The sequence below is a fragment of the Gallus gallus genome, chromosome 6 (assembly GCF_016699485.2).
Source record: "Gallus gallus isolate bGalGal1 chromosome 6, bGalGal1.mat.broiler.GRCg7b, whole genome shotgun sequence".
Classification (NCBI taxonomy): Eukaryota; Metazoa; Chordata; class Aves; order Galliformes; family Phasianidae; genus Gallus; species Gallus gallus.
In genome coordinates, this window is record NC_052537.1 from 25,115,547 (window position 1) to 25,131,147 (window position 15,601).

Sequence of the window (15,601 nt, forward strand, 5' to 3'; positions counted from 1 at the left end):
ATTTTGATTTAAAAAAAAGGCCATTCCACAAGGACAGACTACATTAATAATTTATTTCAGATCACTTATTTTCATTCATATGGGAGTATGAATGTTGATTGGAAAATCTGCAGCAAGATGCAGCAGCATGAAGGCTGTTTTGGGACAGTTACGGGGCAGGCAGAGTCACAGAATCGTAGAACAGCCTGGGTTGAAAAGGCTCACAATGCTCACCTAGTTTCAACTGCTCTGCCGTGGGCAGGGTTGCCAACCACTAGACCAGGCTGCCCAGAGGCCACATCCAGCCTGGCCTTGGATGCATCAAGGGATGGGGCATCCACAACCTCCTTGGGCAACCTGTTCCAGTGTATCTCCACCCTCTGAGTGAAAAAACTTCCTCCTAATATCTAACCTAAATCTCTCCTGTCTTAGTTTAAAACTATTCCCCTTGTCCTATCACTATCAACCCACGTAAACAGTCATTTTCCTTCCTGTTTATATACTCCCTTCAAGTACTGGAAGGCCACAATGAGGTCTCCAAAGAGCCTTCTCCTCTCCAAGCTAAACAAGCCCAGTTCCCTTTCTTCACAGGAGAGGTGCTCCAGCCCTCTGATGATCTTAGTGGTCCTTCTCTGGACTCATTCCAAGTCTTTCTTGTACTGGGGGCTCCAGGCCTGGATGCCATACTGCAGATGGGGCCTCGCAAGAGCTGAGTAGAGGGGGACAAGCGATGTGGTTTCGCTTTTTAAGAAGGTAGCTAAACATTAGAGAGATGAGGACTTGGATGTAGAAAAAACTATAAAAAACTATGTAAAAAACTTTCTCAGTGCTTCACGTGAGACAGCCAGACAAGAGCTGCCAAGTGTATTGAAGGCATGAACCGCACACAAGAAGAGTCTGCCAGGTGTAGGGTGCTTTGATCAGCCAGCTGCTCTACTTCCTCTGGACTCTAAGCCTTCCCACATCTGTCTTAGTATGCATAGTTGTAATCTTTAACAGAGGATGGCATACTTGCTCAGCAGCTGTCCTTACATACACCCTTTTTTTCTCTCCTTTAGTCCTGTTTTTCTGAATTTTATGAAATGAGCAGGAGGAGCTGAAAAAAAACTTCTTCAGAATATTCCAATGGTCAGCTCTAATTACAGTGAGACTGAAGGGAGCCATATATTAAAGCATTCATGATTTCAGAATTGCCATGTGTATTTCTTAGATGTACTGTTATCTCTTAATAGATTCCAAAGTGTAACAGGAGACCAATTTTTCTTCCCTGAGGTACTTGGCATATGCAGGACCGTGCTGCTGTACTGTCAGAAAGATGTATGCAGGCTTTGCTGCCTTGTTAGACAGGTATTTGTAGGTTTAAGTGGTGGCTTGACTTTGAGACAGCTGTTTGGAGGCAATGATTCTAGAACACCAAAGGACTCCAAGCTAAGTGCTCTCATCTTTCAGAGAAGTCTAAGGATCTAAGTCAAGCAGGTGATTAATGGCATGTAGGTGCCTAAATTACAGAGAGGTATCTGTAGTAGCAGTCCAGTAGTTTCCTTGATCACCATTTGGGGTCATTTTCTTTTAGATCAGTCAGAAGTGTGAGTAGAAGCTGGGTCTGCTGGGAATCCCCATCCTAACCCTCCACCTGTAGGAAGAGCGAGTCATTAGCAGCATAGCCTTTATCAAGGCTATTTGAGAAGTCATTTGAGACATCTGTTATTTTTAAAATCAAAATGGCTATTGAGTTGTTAAAATACATGTAACTTCTGTATTTTCACATCACTGTGGCAACAAGTTAGACCGTTACATTTGAAGAAGATAAATATTTTGGCTCTGTATATAATAATTATTAGCCAGTACAATATTTCCTACTGTTTGCCTTGTAGTCATATTCACTTAGATTATTTAGATTCCTTATTAATAGGATCTGTTTCAGTCTCTGAATCTCCCCCAGGACACTTTAAGACAAGCCACTATTAGACTGTGGAACAAAGGTTTGCTTAGAGCTCTCTTCAGCCTAACTGGCAGGCTGCAGGCACTGTGGAAGTAGCTGGAAAATTAGCATCAATCCATGCAGTGTCATCAGCAATCCTCAGCTTCAAGGAACAGCTCACCACATCAGTCTCCTTTTATGTGTATATATGTGCATGTTTGATACTGCTCACGGACACAGAAGAAGAGCAGATAATTATTTGATCATCTTCTGCAGTGTTATGGATAGACACTGAGTTTAAACACTGAGTTTAAATGAGCTACTCTTGATTAATGATTTTATAAACTCTAGTGTAGGGTCAATAGTAGAAAGGGAATTGCTGCTATTATTTCTGCAAGAGGCATCCATGCTATTTTCTCCTTCTCCTATCTTATTATTCTTGTGTGTCTGAGTTCAGAAGTCTTGAAAGGAGAGGAGTATATATAACATTTGTTTGTCCTTTGGAAAAAAAATAAATCTGTTTCCCACACACTTCCTAAGAGGGAAGCAATAGTACCACTACAATAAAAATAATAATAAGTTGCAACTGCACTTTAGCTGGAAATGTCTGTACTGTGTTGTTTCTGGAAGATGTTAATAATGTAGCATCCAGCTTTTATAGTCACAAAAAAAAAAAAAAAAAAAAAAAGTCAAGGGTGAAGACCTTAGAAGATGCTCCAAGGTATTTTTTTTCTCTCATTAAGTTGTTTTGAAAATGCCAGTCACTTTGGTGTAGTCTGTGCCAAAGGAAACAGATTTGCTCTTGAGAAACATTATTATCAACTGGAGGGATAAGTCATCTCAGACAGGTTTAATTTACCTCCATCTAGAGTGGTGCAAATTTCACCAAAGACAGGGAAATGATCTTGGCCTTTCCTTCAAGTCGGTGGCAGCATTTTAATGAGAGCCCCCCAAGCACCTCACACAGTATTAGCATTGCCACACTGTGAAAGGACTGCAGTGTCCTGTTCCAAACCTGAATTAATTTACTCCATAAAACCTCACATTGGACAGTTAAAGGACAGCCTAGATGGTGAAAATACAAGCTGTTGTAGGGAACCTCGTGCTTGCAGAGGTGTTTGCTGATGGATGTGGGACAGGCAAGAAAGAAAAGGAGCTTTTGAAGAGTGTTCATTGAGAAAGTTTATACTGCACATTTCTCACATTGCTGGAGGCAGCTTTCTTCTGTTGTTACAAAATTCGTGAAGGTTACCATATGCTAATTTTTCTATGTCTCATAAAACTCTTAATTGTAGATGTCCTGAGCCAACAGCTACTGTAGTAGCTATATGCATATACACAAATAAGCATACAGCTTATAAAGATAACTATAACTAGGTGTGTGTACTTATGCGTGTATTTAATCCAGAATCTGGTGTTCTGTTTAACACTTACAATGAGGGATCACAACTCCTTAAGGGCCCTCTGCTGCTTCATGGCGTTATAAACAAAATGGCTCTGGAGCTCAGCATAGCTCTGGTATTTTGGATATAATGCCAATAAACAAGAAACCCCCCATGGCATGCTGACTGACTTGTTTTCCTCTGCAAAGCTGTGAAGATCTGCAGTGTGCTTGCAGAGTTACTGTGTTGCTTTTTCCACCCTATTAATAAGGATAAGAATTTTTAGGTAGATCAAATATTTGAGGGTTTACCACCATACATGACATTGCACATTTTTACTCTGCATCTTGATCTTTATCTTGTTTCTTTTTTTTTCTTTGGCTGATGGTTGCTGAGCTTCAGTTACTGGAGATGGGAGCTAACACAAATGATACTCACCAAGACAAAGGGTTTGGGACTGAGTTTTTGTGTGATAAAAAGCTCTTGATGAATGGTGGAGAAGGCTGTTGGTATGCAGCATTCCAGGTGAATTTGTAGAATTACCTGCTTGGACAGAGAAGCTGGTGAAAATGAGAAAGCTGTGGCTTTGTGGCCTATTTCTGCTGTGAATACATCTTCATTAAATGTATGGTCATCCATCGTCCTTTGCTCAGAATGATACCCTGGGTGAACTAACACGAAGGCTGGTATCACAAGTTTCCTGCTGTCTTGGTGAGGGACAAGATGATATAAAATGAGCCTTTAATGCCTGGTGCATTTGTCTATCCCAGCACTGATGACTGCTCCCTACTGCTTGTCAGGGCAGTGAAAGCCTTATTGTCATGTTGGGAATATGTCTGATGGGACTAACAGTCCCTCTGGCAGGGAACAGCAAGCACACTGGGCTATGCAGGTCAGCAGAAATTGCTTCTTTTGAAGTAGGATTGCAGTTGCAAAGGTGATTCTTCTTGCTGCAGCCTGAGCTAATTTTTGACCACAGAGTCCTGAAGGATCATCTAAAATCTCGCAAGCACCAGCCAGTCCTCTGCAGATGAAAACTTTTTCCTCAAGTCTCCATTGAGAAATCAGGCCAAGAGAACTCTGGATTCTGGCTGGCTTAGCAGCTAGTTAAATTTAGGGGAGAGCAACTTGTCTGCCTCCCCCGAAGAGTTACTGTGCTAGAGACTGAGAGATGCAGAAATGTATTGTTGTGGCCCAGCCTGAGGGCAGATCTCCGGGCTGCTCTGAGCTCCCCTGGAAAACAAATCTAAGATAGGGAGGGCTGTTCTAAAAATAATGTGGGGTTTTACTTGCACAACTTATTCAGCAGGTGTTTGCTGAGGTGCTGAAATTCTCTTTGGAACGCCTGAAATTTGACTGCAACGCTTAATCTGAGTCTCTCAGCGTGTCCTACATACACACAATGAACATACCCTCATCTCACACCATAGTCTTGGTGCAGTTTGACATAAACCAGTGAAGCTGGTTGAAATTAAGGGCTCAGTTGTATGTTCAAGCATCTGCTGACGTCAGTGGGAATATTGCCATTGGAAGGATGACAGGAAAAGCTTTGGTACTGGCCTAGGCTTGGTTTGAAGAAACATGCATTGTTCTTTCCAGTGAAGGAGTAACAGCATGAATCTGGAGTTTAGAAAGGTCTGGTGGATCTGGCTTGATGTATCTTGGGGTTGCAGTCTGAAGACAGAAGGGAGCAAGAGGGGAAGCTGTTTGGAAGAATACAAAGAAACAAATCCTACACATGCTGTAGCTCCAACTTCATTTAAGTTGCCACCAACAGACGTAAATGAAGTCTTCTCCTTCTGACGAAATAGTGTTAACTGACTTCCAGTAGGCATCAAAGATGTCTGCCTACCTTCTTGTTTTTGAGTTACTGCCACCCCAACGATCTTCACTGCTGACTTAAGATCTTCTTGTCAGTGTCAGGATATCTCCTTTCCATCCTGCTACACTGGGACGTCTCTGACATTTTAAGGAAAACACATACGTTTTATTTGTTTCCAAAAAGTAGCATAGATCTATCTTCAGGAGTATCAGTTTGTAAACTATGACTGCAAGCTTCTTTGAGTACATCACTCTTACATATCAGACAATGTTGCAGCTATTTGCATGTGATACACATTGCACAGATTGTGTCTTTCCAATATAGCTACAGTGTTATAGAAACAAAAAAATTCAATTCTTTTGTTCTTTTTTTCTTTCTTTTTCTTTTTCTCCAGGTATTCCTGATTTCTTATGTGTGGGGATAGAAATACCCAATTTAAGGAGTGCATTTTTTGGTGGCAGTATTGCACATACCTTGTATTAAGTGAGATTTACTCTGGCGGTCGCTGTTTGAAAATTAATTAAAATTAATTGCTTTGGGTTTTCATCCTGGGCTAAAATGTCAGAAAGTATAGAAATGCCAACCTGTGAATGCAAAACTTGCTGATGAGTAAGGAACCACTCAGGATTTTCTCCCTATGTTTTGCTGACTTACGGTGCTTTTAACACAGTGACAAATGAATTGACTAGATGTAAAAGAGATGGACAGTGCTTAGCAGGAAAGGACAGGACGTGCATTATAAGACAGCTGGTTCTGCCTCTGTTGGCTTATGGAGACAATATACATCGGAAAGCTAACGAGTCTCTGTTGCATAAGATAGATTCTCCTTATAATAGAATTGCACGCTTTGTCTCTAAATGGGGTTATTATACACACCATTGCACAATGTTTGAAGAGCTTGGTTGGCCCTTGTAGAGGGTTTGGAGAGAAATAAATTGGAAAACAATTGCACATAAGACCTTCAATCCATCAATTGCTTCATATTTATCCAAATTACCGTTGCACTGTTCCAAAATACAAATCTGTGATACATTCAGGGGTGGAATGTTAATACTGACCAGCCGTGTTTTGACAAGGAAGATTTTTCTTTTGCTGTTGTTTTTAACTTGCAGTAAAATCTTGCATTCACAGGAATAAAAGGCAGCAGTGACAGCCACTTGTAGCCACAAAATAGCTCTCTACTGAGGGTGAATTCTTAATTTAATTTTTGCCACTATGCAAACTCCATTCTGAGTCTCTGGAGCTTTTGATTTTTCTAGAGATAAGCTGTGGACAACTTCATTTATAAGGAGCTCTTCCTCAGTCGTATTCCAAATTTAAGGCCAATGTTTGCAAAAGTAATTTACGATTTAAGATGCTTCCATTTCTGGGTCCACTGCAGTGCATAGTTTTCAGAAAGTGCAAAGATCTGAAAACTCTGAACACCTTTTGCTTTCAAGTACTGGACACGCAGAATTTGGAATGTTCAGCACATAAAGGTGCAAGTATGTCTATGGTGTTGTTTCCATTCAAGCATGGTTATGTCTCATTCCAGCAAGTATTCTTTTCCAACAGGAAAGCAGAGAAGACACATGATAAAGAAAAATTACTTGGTGGTAGTTGTGCGAGTCATAGTTGTTCCTATTCATCCTTTCCTTTCCTGTTCCATAGCCCACTCTGTTAAGCTGGAGTGTTTTATGTATATGTGTATGTGCATTTGAAGGATTTTGTCTGGAATAAGCTGCTATGTTTTTGTACAGTCCTTGCCTGCCATTTCTATAACTTTATCACTTCCTGTTGAGTGAAGCTGTGATCCATAATGGAAGGTGATTTGGCTCATAAGAAGAAATTGAAATAAGCACAGTTACTTGTAATTAATTTCCCACCCCTGAATACTTTACCAGGGGTGGTTATATGTTCTCTGTGGTAAAGTGTGCTCACTCATGACATTGCATAAGAGTATTTCATTCATCATTTGAACTAACTGGATGTTTTTCTTAACTGCTATCACAACTTTAAATACATTATGGCTAGCGAGGAAAACCTGACACACAGGCAAATTTGTTTCTGCAAATATCTTCCTGATATAGTTGCAATTTCTGATGATGTTTCATTGCAGGTTGTGCTGCAGCTATAGTGTTTTATAACAGCTCTTCCTTCTATCTTTTTCTTAGGAAAAGGAGAAATTATATGTGGAATTGAAGCATGTCCTGGCCCGGCAGCCGGGACCTGAAGCCGCAGAACAGTTACAGCTCTACCGACACACTCTCCGAGAGAAGACCAAACAGCTGAAAGTAAGGGGTGCTCTCTGTCTCTGGATAAGAGGCTGCCACATTTGGTGAACAGTTTCAATGCTGTTCCTGGAGACCTAGACTCCAGGAAGATTTTCAGCGTTCAGTGTGCATGCAGTAGTGTATTAGGTTAGGAAAATAAAGTCAATTCTGCACTTCAACAGTAGCAGTAGAATATATTTTTGTCCCATTACATTTATTTATTTCATCACAATTAGAATTTAATAGAATACGCGTGCACAGCATAGTGCTGTAAATGCCTTTTGTGCACAGTGTGGGACACCACCAGTTTTCCATTAAGATTATTCTTCCCCTTTTCTTATAATGTTGAGATCTTTAATAAGCAAATCAAAACTATTTCATTTTCTTTTAACAAACTAGTGGGAATATATTGAAAATTATGTCTCAAATTGTTCTAATTTCTCTTAAAATGCATACACATGTTAGACTTGCAAATTTTATAGTGATGAGTAGAGTAACCTTTACCCTTTGTCACTAGAAGGGAAGATTTCTTATTTGAGAAGGAATCGTGAGGAAAACTTTGAAAGTATGGTATTAAGAAGTGATTCTTTGAAAGAATGAGCTGATCTTTCCTTGTTCTTGCCTGCATGAAAGATCAGTCTCCCCAGGAGTTCGTCTGCTCCTACAGCTCCTTTCTCTGTTGAAGTCATCATCTCCTCTTCACTGCATCATAATCATGTCTGTACTAACCATGAGAAAAAAAAAATGCAGGAGCAGATGGGCCCTTAGGAAACAAAGAGGCTGTTATGCAAATCTTAGCTTTCCATGGAGAAGAAAAACAATGTAGAATATGTAAAACAGAAGCCAAAGTTTAGCTAAACTGAATGTGATTTGAAGTTTTCCGTAAGGATCCCATTTGTCCTTAATGCAGTCAATTGCTACTGTGCATTGCAGGCACAGTATGCTGTAATGTACTGGTGTGCATATCATTTTGTGGTGCCAGGTCAAGTTATTCTCCTTCTTAAAGAAGGAAAACACACTATGCGTGCTCTTATTTTCTTTAAAGTTTACAGATTTGAACGGAAACAGCATTTTATCCATATTTACACTGTCTGGTTCTACTTTGATTGCGTGGATTTAATTACTTCATGCAACAAAGTGGATCCCTCTCAATAAAAAAAACATTATAATGAAATAAAGCCCTGCACTGTGATTTTTTAAGCCTTTCATTTTGGGTTTTCAACTAGATTTGTGTCCCAGAACATTAAAAGCTAATGTATGTATTAATACAATTCCTATAATGCCTGGGGCGTATTTTACATGTTTTATTGTAGTTAAACTGCATATCCTTAATCTCCTAAACTGTCCTTAGGTGGGCAGAGGTGACTCAACTCAAATTGAAGGAAAGTGAAATGTGGTGGAAAATGGTGATTTCTTCCATAGTCAAATATGAAAAGCAAAAGTGCTTGTAAAATTACTAACATACATGTAAGTAAAACTAACATCTCCCATTTCTGCATTTTGCTTTTTGTTTGTTAGATTTTGTCCTCAGAACTGAATATGTATGAATCACAGAGCCAAGAATACAAATATGAAATTGAAAGGCTTGCCAACGAGCTTCTGAATGTGAAAAAGAAATATCTGGCTCAGAAACGCAAGGAACAACAGGCCAAGTATGGGAAAATAACAGTTTTGTCTATACAATGTTTTGCATAAACTTAAGACCCTGCTTTATCCTTTTGATCAGAATGTGTCCAAATTTGACTGAAGTGTTAGAGTTTTGTTGCCTGACTTTCCTGATGTTTTCCTTTATGCTACTTCATATTACTATTCTGGTCTAGATTTACCATGATCTGTGGTCATGTCAAGAACATCCAGCAGTGATACTTCTGATGCATTCTGCAGTCCGGTTAAATTACCCATGCCAATTAGATGATGCACAGAAGATGTGGATTGGTTTCTGTCCCTCTCATCTAATGAGAGATCCTCAAATATTATGGAGACCTCAGTGCACTTCATGAGTTGTAATTAAGTGAAACAGCATTGTATATGGAGGACAACCTTTCTTTGGGTGACAGCTACATAATCCTGGTATAAGAGCGATGTCATTATTGTTACCAACACGTGGCAGCTGTGACTATCCCCTTTTGGCAGCAAATATCATTGTCAGTGGTTGCAGAGAAGAGCACTCCCCAGCCACTTCTTGTTTAATTCCTACATGAGATGGAAGGAAAATGGAGAGAAATGATGGAAATGGAGGAAAGTGAGCAATGCTCAGAGTCTGGCTTTGTCAGATGTCTTACCCTTTCAAGGGGAGAGCCTAAGAACTTTCCTGTAGGTGGTAGTTGTCTCTCCACAACGAGCAGCGGTTTGAGATTACCTTCCTGCCAGTCTCAGTCCAAAATTAAGCATTTGGCTGCTCCTCCCAGTAAAAAGAAAACAATTAGGATCTTAGTTGCCCATTTTCAAGCCTATTAAAGTGACCTAATTTGCAGAGGCTGAGAGATGAGGCATTCTGATCATGAATCTCCAGGCTGGCACATAACTATTAGTCACTTCTGAAAATTGAGTTATGGGAATTTTCCTCCTAAAAATAAGTTACTTAGAAAGAAGTTTCTTAGATTTCTGCAGTTGGATGACATGACCTATTACCAATTTTATCTACGTATGTCTTTCGTCTTTCCATCCCTTTTCTCAGCTTGTCCCTTCCTCACACATCATAGCCAACAATACTTTATATTGCTGAATATAATTCAAAGCTGGCAGTATCTATTTCTTCCTTAATCATATTTCAGGCAGCAAACAGTTTTGATGACTGAATTAGCGGTGATAAACAGTGACTTTAGTCTATCTGCAAATTGCATAATGTTACCTTCGTGTTTGAAATTAACAATTGTGCAGTGCTAATGGCCTTCCTGGAGCTTTAGGATCAATATGTGAGGTTACCATAATGCCTGATAATCCATTTCCAGCAGCTAAGTATCCTCTTCACAGTAGTTTTAATGTTTCCATTTTGGACCCTGGCATCCAGTTTCTTTCTGATCATTAGTTGAGAAGAAACGCACCAATGTTTTGTTATTATGTTGTACCTAGAATTAATTTCTGTTATGACCACTGAGAAAACAATTTGTTAGAGGCATAACTGCATTAAAGAAAACAAAAACAGTGTGTGAGGGGATGTTGACTGAACTTGTTAATTGTATGCAGCAAATGGAATTTTGTGGTGTAGGTCCATTAATGATGGATTCATTACACTGCTTATAGGTTCAGGACAAAGTTATCTGCTGTTAGTGCAGATTGTCAGGTTGTTTTTCTTGTGCATGAGTACAGCTATCGTCCTGTGAGCACGGTGTCTTTGTGACATCTGTGTTTTGGAAGTACAGTCACATGCTGTTGGTGGTGCTTCTGCTGGACAACTGTGTCTCATTCCTCCCGCCTCCGGCTCAGAAGCTACCAGCACTGTGCTGTCAGCCCTGACTCACACTTCCCTTGCATAGTGGCTGCTGAAAGGCAGCTGGGTGCTGTGCCTGTGCTCTTCTCTGCCCCTCATTGTTTTGTTCCCCAGAAGAAAACTGCTGGGCCACAAGCTGCTTTGAAGGTTATGTACACCCAAAGGCATAAATGGATGTATCAGCCATGGATAATTGCAAGTTCTGTATCTCTAGATTCCTTTTTGCGTTGCCCGACAGCAAAGGAAACAACCTTGTTATACTGCCTTCCTTCTTCAAACTGCTAATTGTGCATGACGTGTCTTTTGCTTTCTGCAATAGAGAAAGCCTGTTCTACAGCCAGATGCTTCCCCAGGGAGTCCTTCATCCCTGACGTACAGCCATTCCGTGTTGTCGCTGCCTCAGACTGCTCTGTACAGGCACAGCCTGGTGTGTAGATGCTAACCAAAGAGTCAGAGCCAGTTGATTCTTAGAATCTCAGGTTGCTCTAAATCCCAGCTGACACAAAACCACTGACTTGATCTCTATCACACTGGATAATGTTAACACCGTGTCTGAAATAAATGTGTCTGCTTTTGCTAATAAAAAGAGGATCCTGTCAGGACAATAGCATTAGCAGCCTTATTGATTACACTGGTATGAAAGAGAATTAATACTCTCAGATAAACTCACTCAAAGGTATCATCTAAAGCTTTTATTGATTTCCACAAGACACTTCTGGTTTGTGATTTAAAGTCTTGATATTGAACTAATGCAGCTTTCCATGGGATGCTGAAGGAACACGGTGAGTGACAATAGGAATTTATCTTCACTTTATGTTCAAGCTGAAAATATCAGTTTCAGATTTTCTGAATCTGAAATCCTCCTTTTCTTTTCTCTGATTCTGAATGTTTTCTTTCTTAGATGTCTTAGGCTTTCTTTTTCTAACTCCATTTTAACCTCCTTCTTGTATGCTTTCTGCTTCATTACTTTTTCTAGTTGCTTTTAGCACCACGGTTCTAGTTTTATCTTTGTAAAGATTGGTGAGAAAATGCAAAGCTTAAATCCACACCAAAGACCTGATCCTGCAGTCTTACCTATGTAAATAACCATGCTGAGGAATGTCAGTAGTAGCTGGGAGCTTTTGCACATGGCTGCTTGCACATTAATTCTGCATTAATATATTACAGTATTCTGCTGCACAGAATGTTCCATATTGATGAGCACATCTGTTGGCTGTCTCCATGGGAGCGTGAAGCCAGGGCGAGCACGGACTCGGGATCATTTTCTCTCCCCAGATTTGGAAGCCCACTAGTGAGATAGGATGAACCATCTAAATGTAGCATGTTAGCTCTTAGTGCTGTCAGCTGGAATGTCCATTAGAGCTATACTGGTATAACTAAAAATATGTACAAGTAGTTTTCATGGTTAAGTTCATCTGAGCTATCTTTTGCCTATTCCCCACCTCCATATGAGTTAAATTTGGAAAGAGAGGCAGAACTAGTCCTCCTACAAGGTTTCTCTGAACTTCCTCCTCTCCCCACGCAGACAGTAATATTTAAGGATACAAAAAAATATTAATTCCAGGAAGTGTTTTCTATTCCTTTACTGGGGACTGAATATGGGTGCTAATGGGTTCTAATGTAGAAGCTGGTTTCAATCACAATTTTATCTCTGTAAAATAGAAGTAATGGTACTGACCTTGTTTGTAAAGCCTGGAGGCCACTACTGTTGTGATAAACTAGTTCATCATAAAGCTCTACTTTGTTAATTTTAAATATCTCAGGACCTATTTCTGAAACATCCAGGTGTATCACCGTGAGTCTGAAATACTGCCCTTTGTAATTCTTCTGCCGTGCTTCCCTCACAAACCTCCTCAGAAGGGAACCAGCTAACCCCTGTTCCCTCATGCTAAGGCCATCGAATTGAAGCCTCCCTGGATCCTCAGACAGAGCATCTTCCTGGGGCTGCCAGTGTACCCACAGCACAGCGCTGTTTTTTCTGCAAACGTCACAGGCAGAGTAATTATCACTGGAACTCTCTTAAGACGTGAAGACAGATAACACTATTTATTCATTAAAATTCAACAAAGTAAAAGCATCTCCACATTGTGCCTTTGATGAATGTAGCTGTTTTAAAACAAATGTCTACTTGCTAGAATGGGTTGATTATTAGGAATCTGAAGTCACAAAGCCCATGCACAAACTTGCTCTAATGAGGTGCTCTGACCATTTTGGGGAGTGGCACTAAGCTCATTTGTTTCTGGTTTTAAATAATTCCAAAAAGCATCACTAGCTTTGTAATTAGATCCAAACAGACACCCAGCCATGGCGGTTTAGCCAAACAGGCTTTAATCAACAGATTTTTAATGATCTCTTGATACATGGTTGCATCAAAGAAACTTTGGAGGATGACAGTTTCTTTAGTTTGTAAACATCATTGGGCAGCAGAATGAAAAATGCATTTTCCTTGTCTTTGTTTCTATTTCAAGGGAGAAGGAGCGATCCTTGGCTGAATCGGAGTTCCCACACCTCAGATCTGACGTTCCTCGCTTCACTGGAGGGGGCTTTGCTCTCAGCAGACCCGTTCCCAAAGTCACAGCTTAGGAGTGGACTCGTCACTTTCCCAGTCTCTTGCTAAACCCTGTCTGTGCTGGATTGTTTGACAAATGAGAAGTTAGAAAGAAATTCCATATCAACTTTTGCTCTGAAATCACTGTATTGCCTTCAGGATTAATAAAGGCATTTTGTGTTAGAACTATCCTACTTGTGGTTTAGAAACAGAGGACTAAATCTGCATGTGCGATGCCAGCAGAAACCTGAACTGTAGAACTGAGTGGTGGAGACCATGCAGGTATCTCTTCAATACTGTATCTCTTTATTTAGCACAGTAACACCACAAAATGCCTTAATGCGTGGAGCGATTTCCCCTTTACCTACCTCTGTTGTAAGCACTCACTCCATTTGTCGCCTGAGTCAAAACACCTGAAAGAAAAGTGAAAACAGAAAAGAAAAATTAATGAGCTGATGTTCCAAGCCCTACTGTGCAAATGCAAAATTAACAGCTCTCTTCTTAGATGTACACATGTAGCGGTTCTTTGTGCAGGTGGTATATAATTTGGTTTATTCAGTGTTTGCTGCTGTTGTTAGTAAGATCAAGGAGGCTTGCGGCTGCAATGTACATTATTAAGGATGTGATTCTGTTTACTCTGATAGACACAAAGTGACATAATTATGCCTATTCATCTGGGGAGGCTGCGCACTGGCTGGGACATGCTGTTCTCCCACATAAATCCTTCCCAGTAAGTCAAACTTGGGCTCAAAACATGGGAAACTTTAGTCTTTAATTTCTAGGCTTGGGCATTTTTGTAACTTTCAGAAATTGTTTTTGTAGTGCAGCAGGAGCCCTCCAACCTTTTCAGCCAAAAGAGATTTAATTACCATTCATTAACAAGTGAAATAACAAAGTCGCGGCATGAGGTGCCGAAGTATAGAAAACTTTCAAGCCGTAAAATAAAATGTTTTCAAACTGATTTGTACATGGAAGCTCTTTCTCAGCCCGGGGGATAAAAATACTTGTCCAAAGAGATATGCTGATAAATATTTCACATGCACCAAAAAAAAAAAAAAAAGAAACCCTTTGCAAAGGTTTTGTTCTTTCCTTTGGTGGAATACATAATTAAATATTAAAGCTACTGTGGGAAACTTTTAATGGAAGTGTTTAATTCAAAGGAATCAAGTTAAATACGACGGGGATCTACTTTGCTTTTACATTGGGGACCAGAACACTTAGTCATCAGATCCATTGTATTTTTCTTTTGTTCCCAAAATAGATGTTATTGCCTTTTCTCTGCCGAGTGCATTATGCTCAAGTTATCATTTTAGGGCAGTCATGCTGTCTGAGTCGTGTCTTTCGTGTGCCTGACACGTCCTTATAGTTAGAATAATTGAGAATAACTGACGTGGGTTCTTCAGTCTGATGGGATCCCAAGAAGGTTTTAAGAGCAGTGTTTGTTAGGAGCCCAAGAATCCAACCTGCAGCTGGACTCCGCTCTGCTTACTGATACTGGGAAGACATTTGGACTGAAGTAAAGCAGTGAAGTCACACTTACTAATTCACACAAATAAGAGGCACTGTTACCCTCACAGCATAACATCACACCACAGAGAAGCAACTTATTTATCATGCTCTGAACTGCCTAACTTATCCAGCAGTGATTGGAGTCTGTGCACATCTCTTCCTTCTGTTTGGTATCAGGGTGTGTAATATGAGGTGCTGTTGTGCTTAACAAGATGCTACATTGTTCAGAGCAAAGGAAGGGGAGCCAAGCAGATGGAATATGCTCGCTAATTGTTTGTATTTTCATGAGTACTGCAATAAAAGAGGCTCTTTTCCATCCTCTGATGTATTTCACAGGAGTTTGCGTTGCATACATTTGGACTGTTTTTATGGTAAGACACTCCATCCCTCAATGATTCTTGACCTGAGTTTTCCAGCATCTAAAATGGGTGGGATAGCATTTGCTTAATGACTTGCAAAGGTGAATTTGCTTTTGTCTAAAAACTGCTTCGTCTTCTAAATTAAAAAAAAAAACAAAAACAAAGTAAAACCCCACAGAGTGCAAAAGAACTGCACGTTTTCTTATGCAGCATTTACTGCCAGTCTGAAGGGCTGGGAGCTGAGTGCAGGAAATTCCACCTGCAAAGGACAGCAGCTTTTACTGCAGACATCCACAACGCTGAGCATCCAGATTTGAACCCATCGGCTCCCACCTACACTTTCATTACATTGTTTGCTCGTTATCAGAGAAACTAAGTTAACACATTAGTTTGTGGAAG

At 40.2% G+C, this 15,601-nt stretch overlaps 1 protein-coding gene across 2 annotated transcripts in view; it reads left to right on the top strand.

Moving 5' to 3' along the window:
• The window catches only part of CFAP58 (cilia and flagella associated protein 58), a 59,444-nt gene extending 45,921 nt beyond the window's left edge, over positions 1-13,523 (top strand). For both annotated transcript variants that reach the window (XM_046943329.1, XM_421748.6), the window contains 3 exons: positions 7,258-7,377; positions 8,875-9,008; positions 13,255-13,523. In XM_046943329.1, coding sequence (XP_046799285.1) covers positions 7,258-7,377; positions 8,875-9,008; positions 13,255-13,369 — 369 coding nt within the window. In that variant the 3' untranslated portion in view covers positions 13,370-13,523. The remainder of the gene's footprint in view (positions 1-7,257; positions 7,378-8,874; positions 9,009-13,254) is intronic.
• The last annotated feature ends 2,078 nt before the right edge of the window (positions 13,524-15,601 follow it).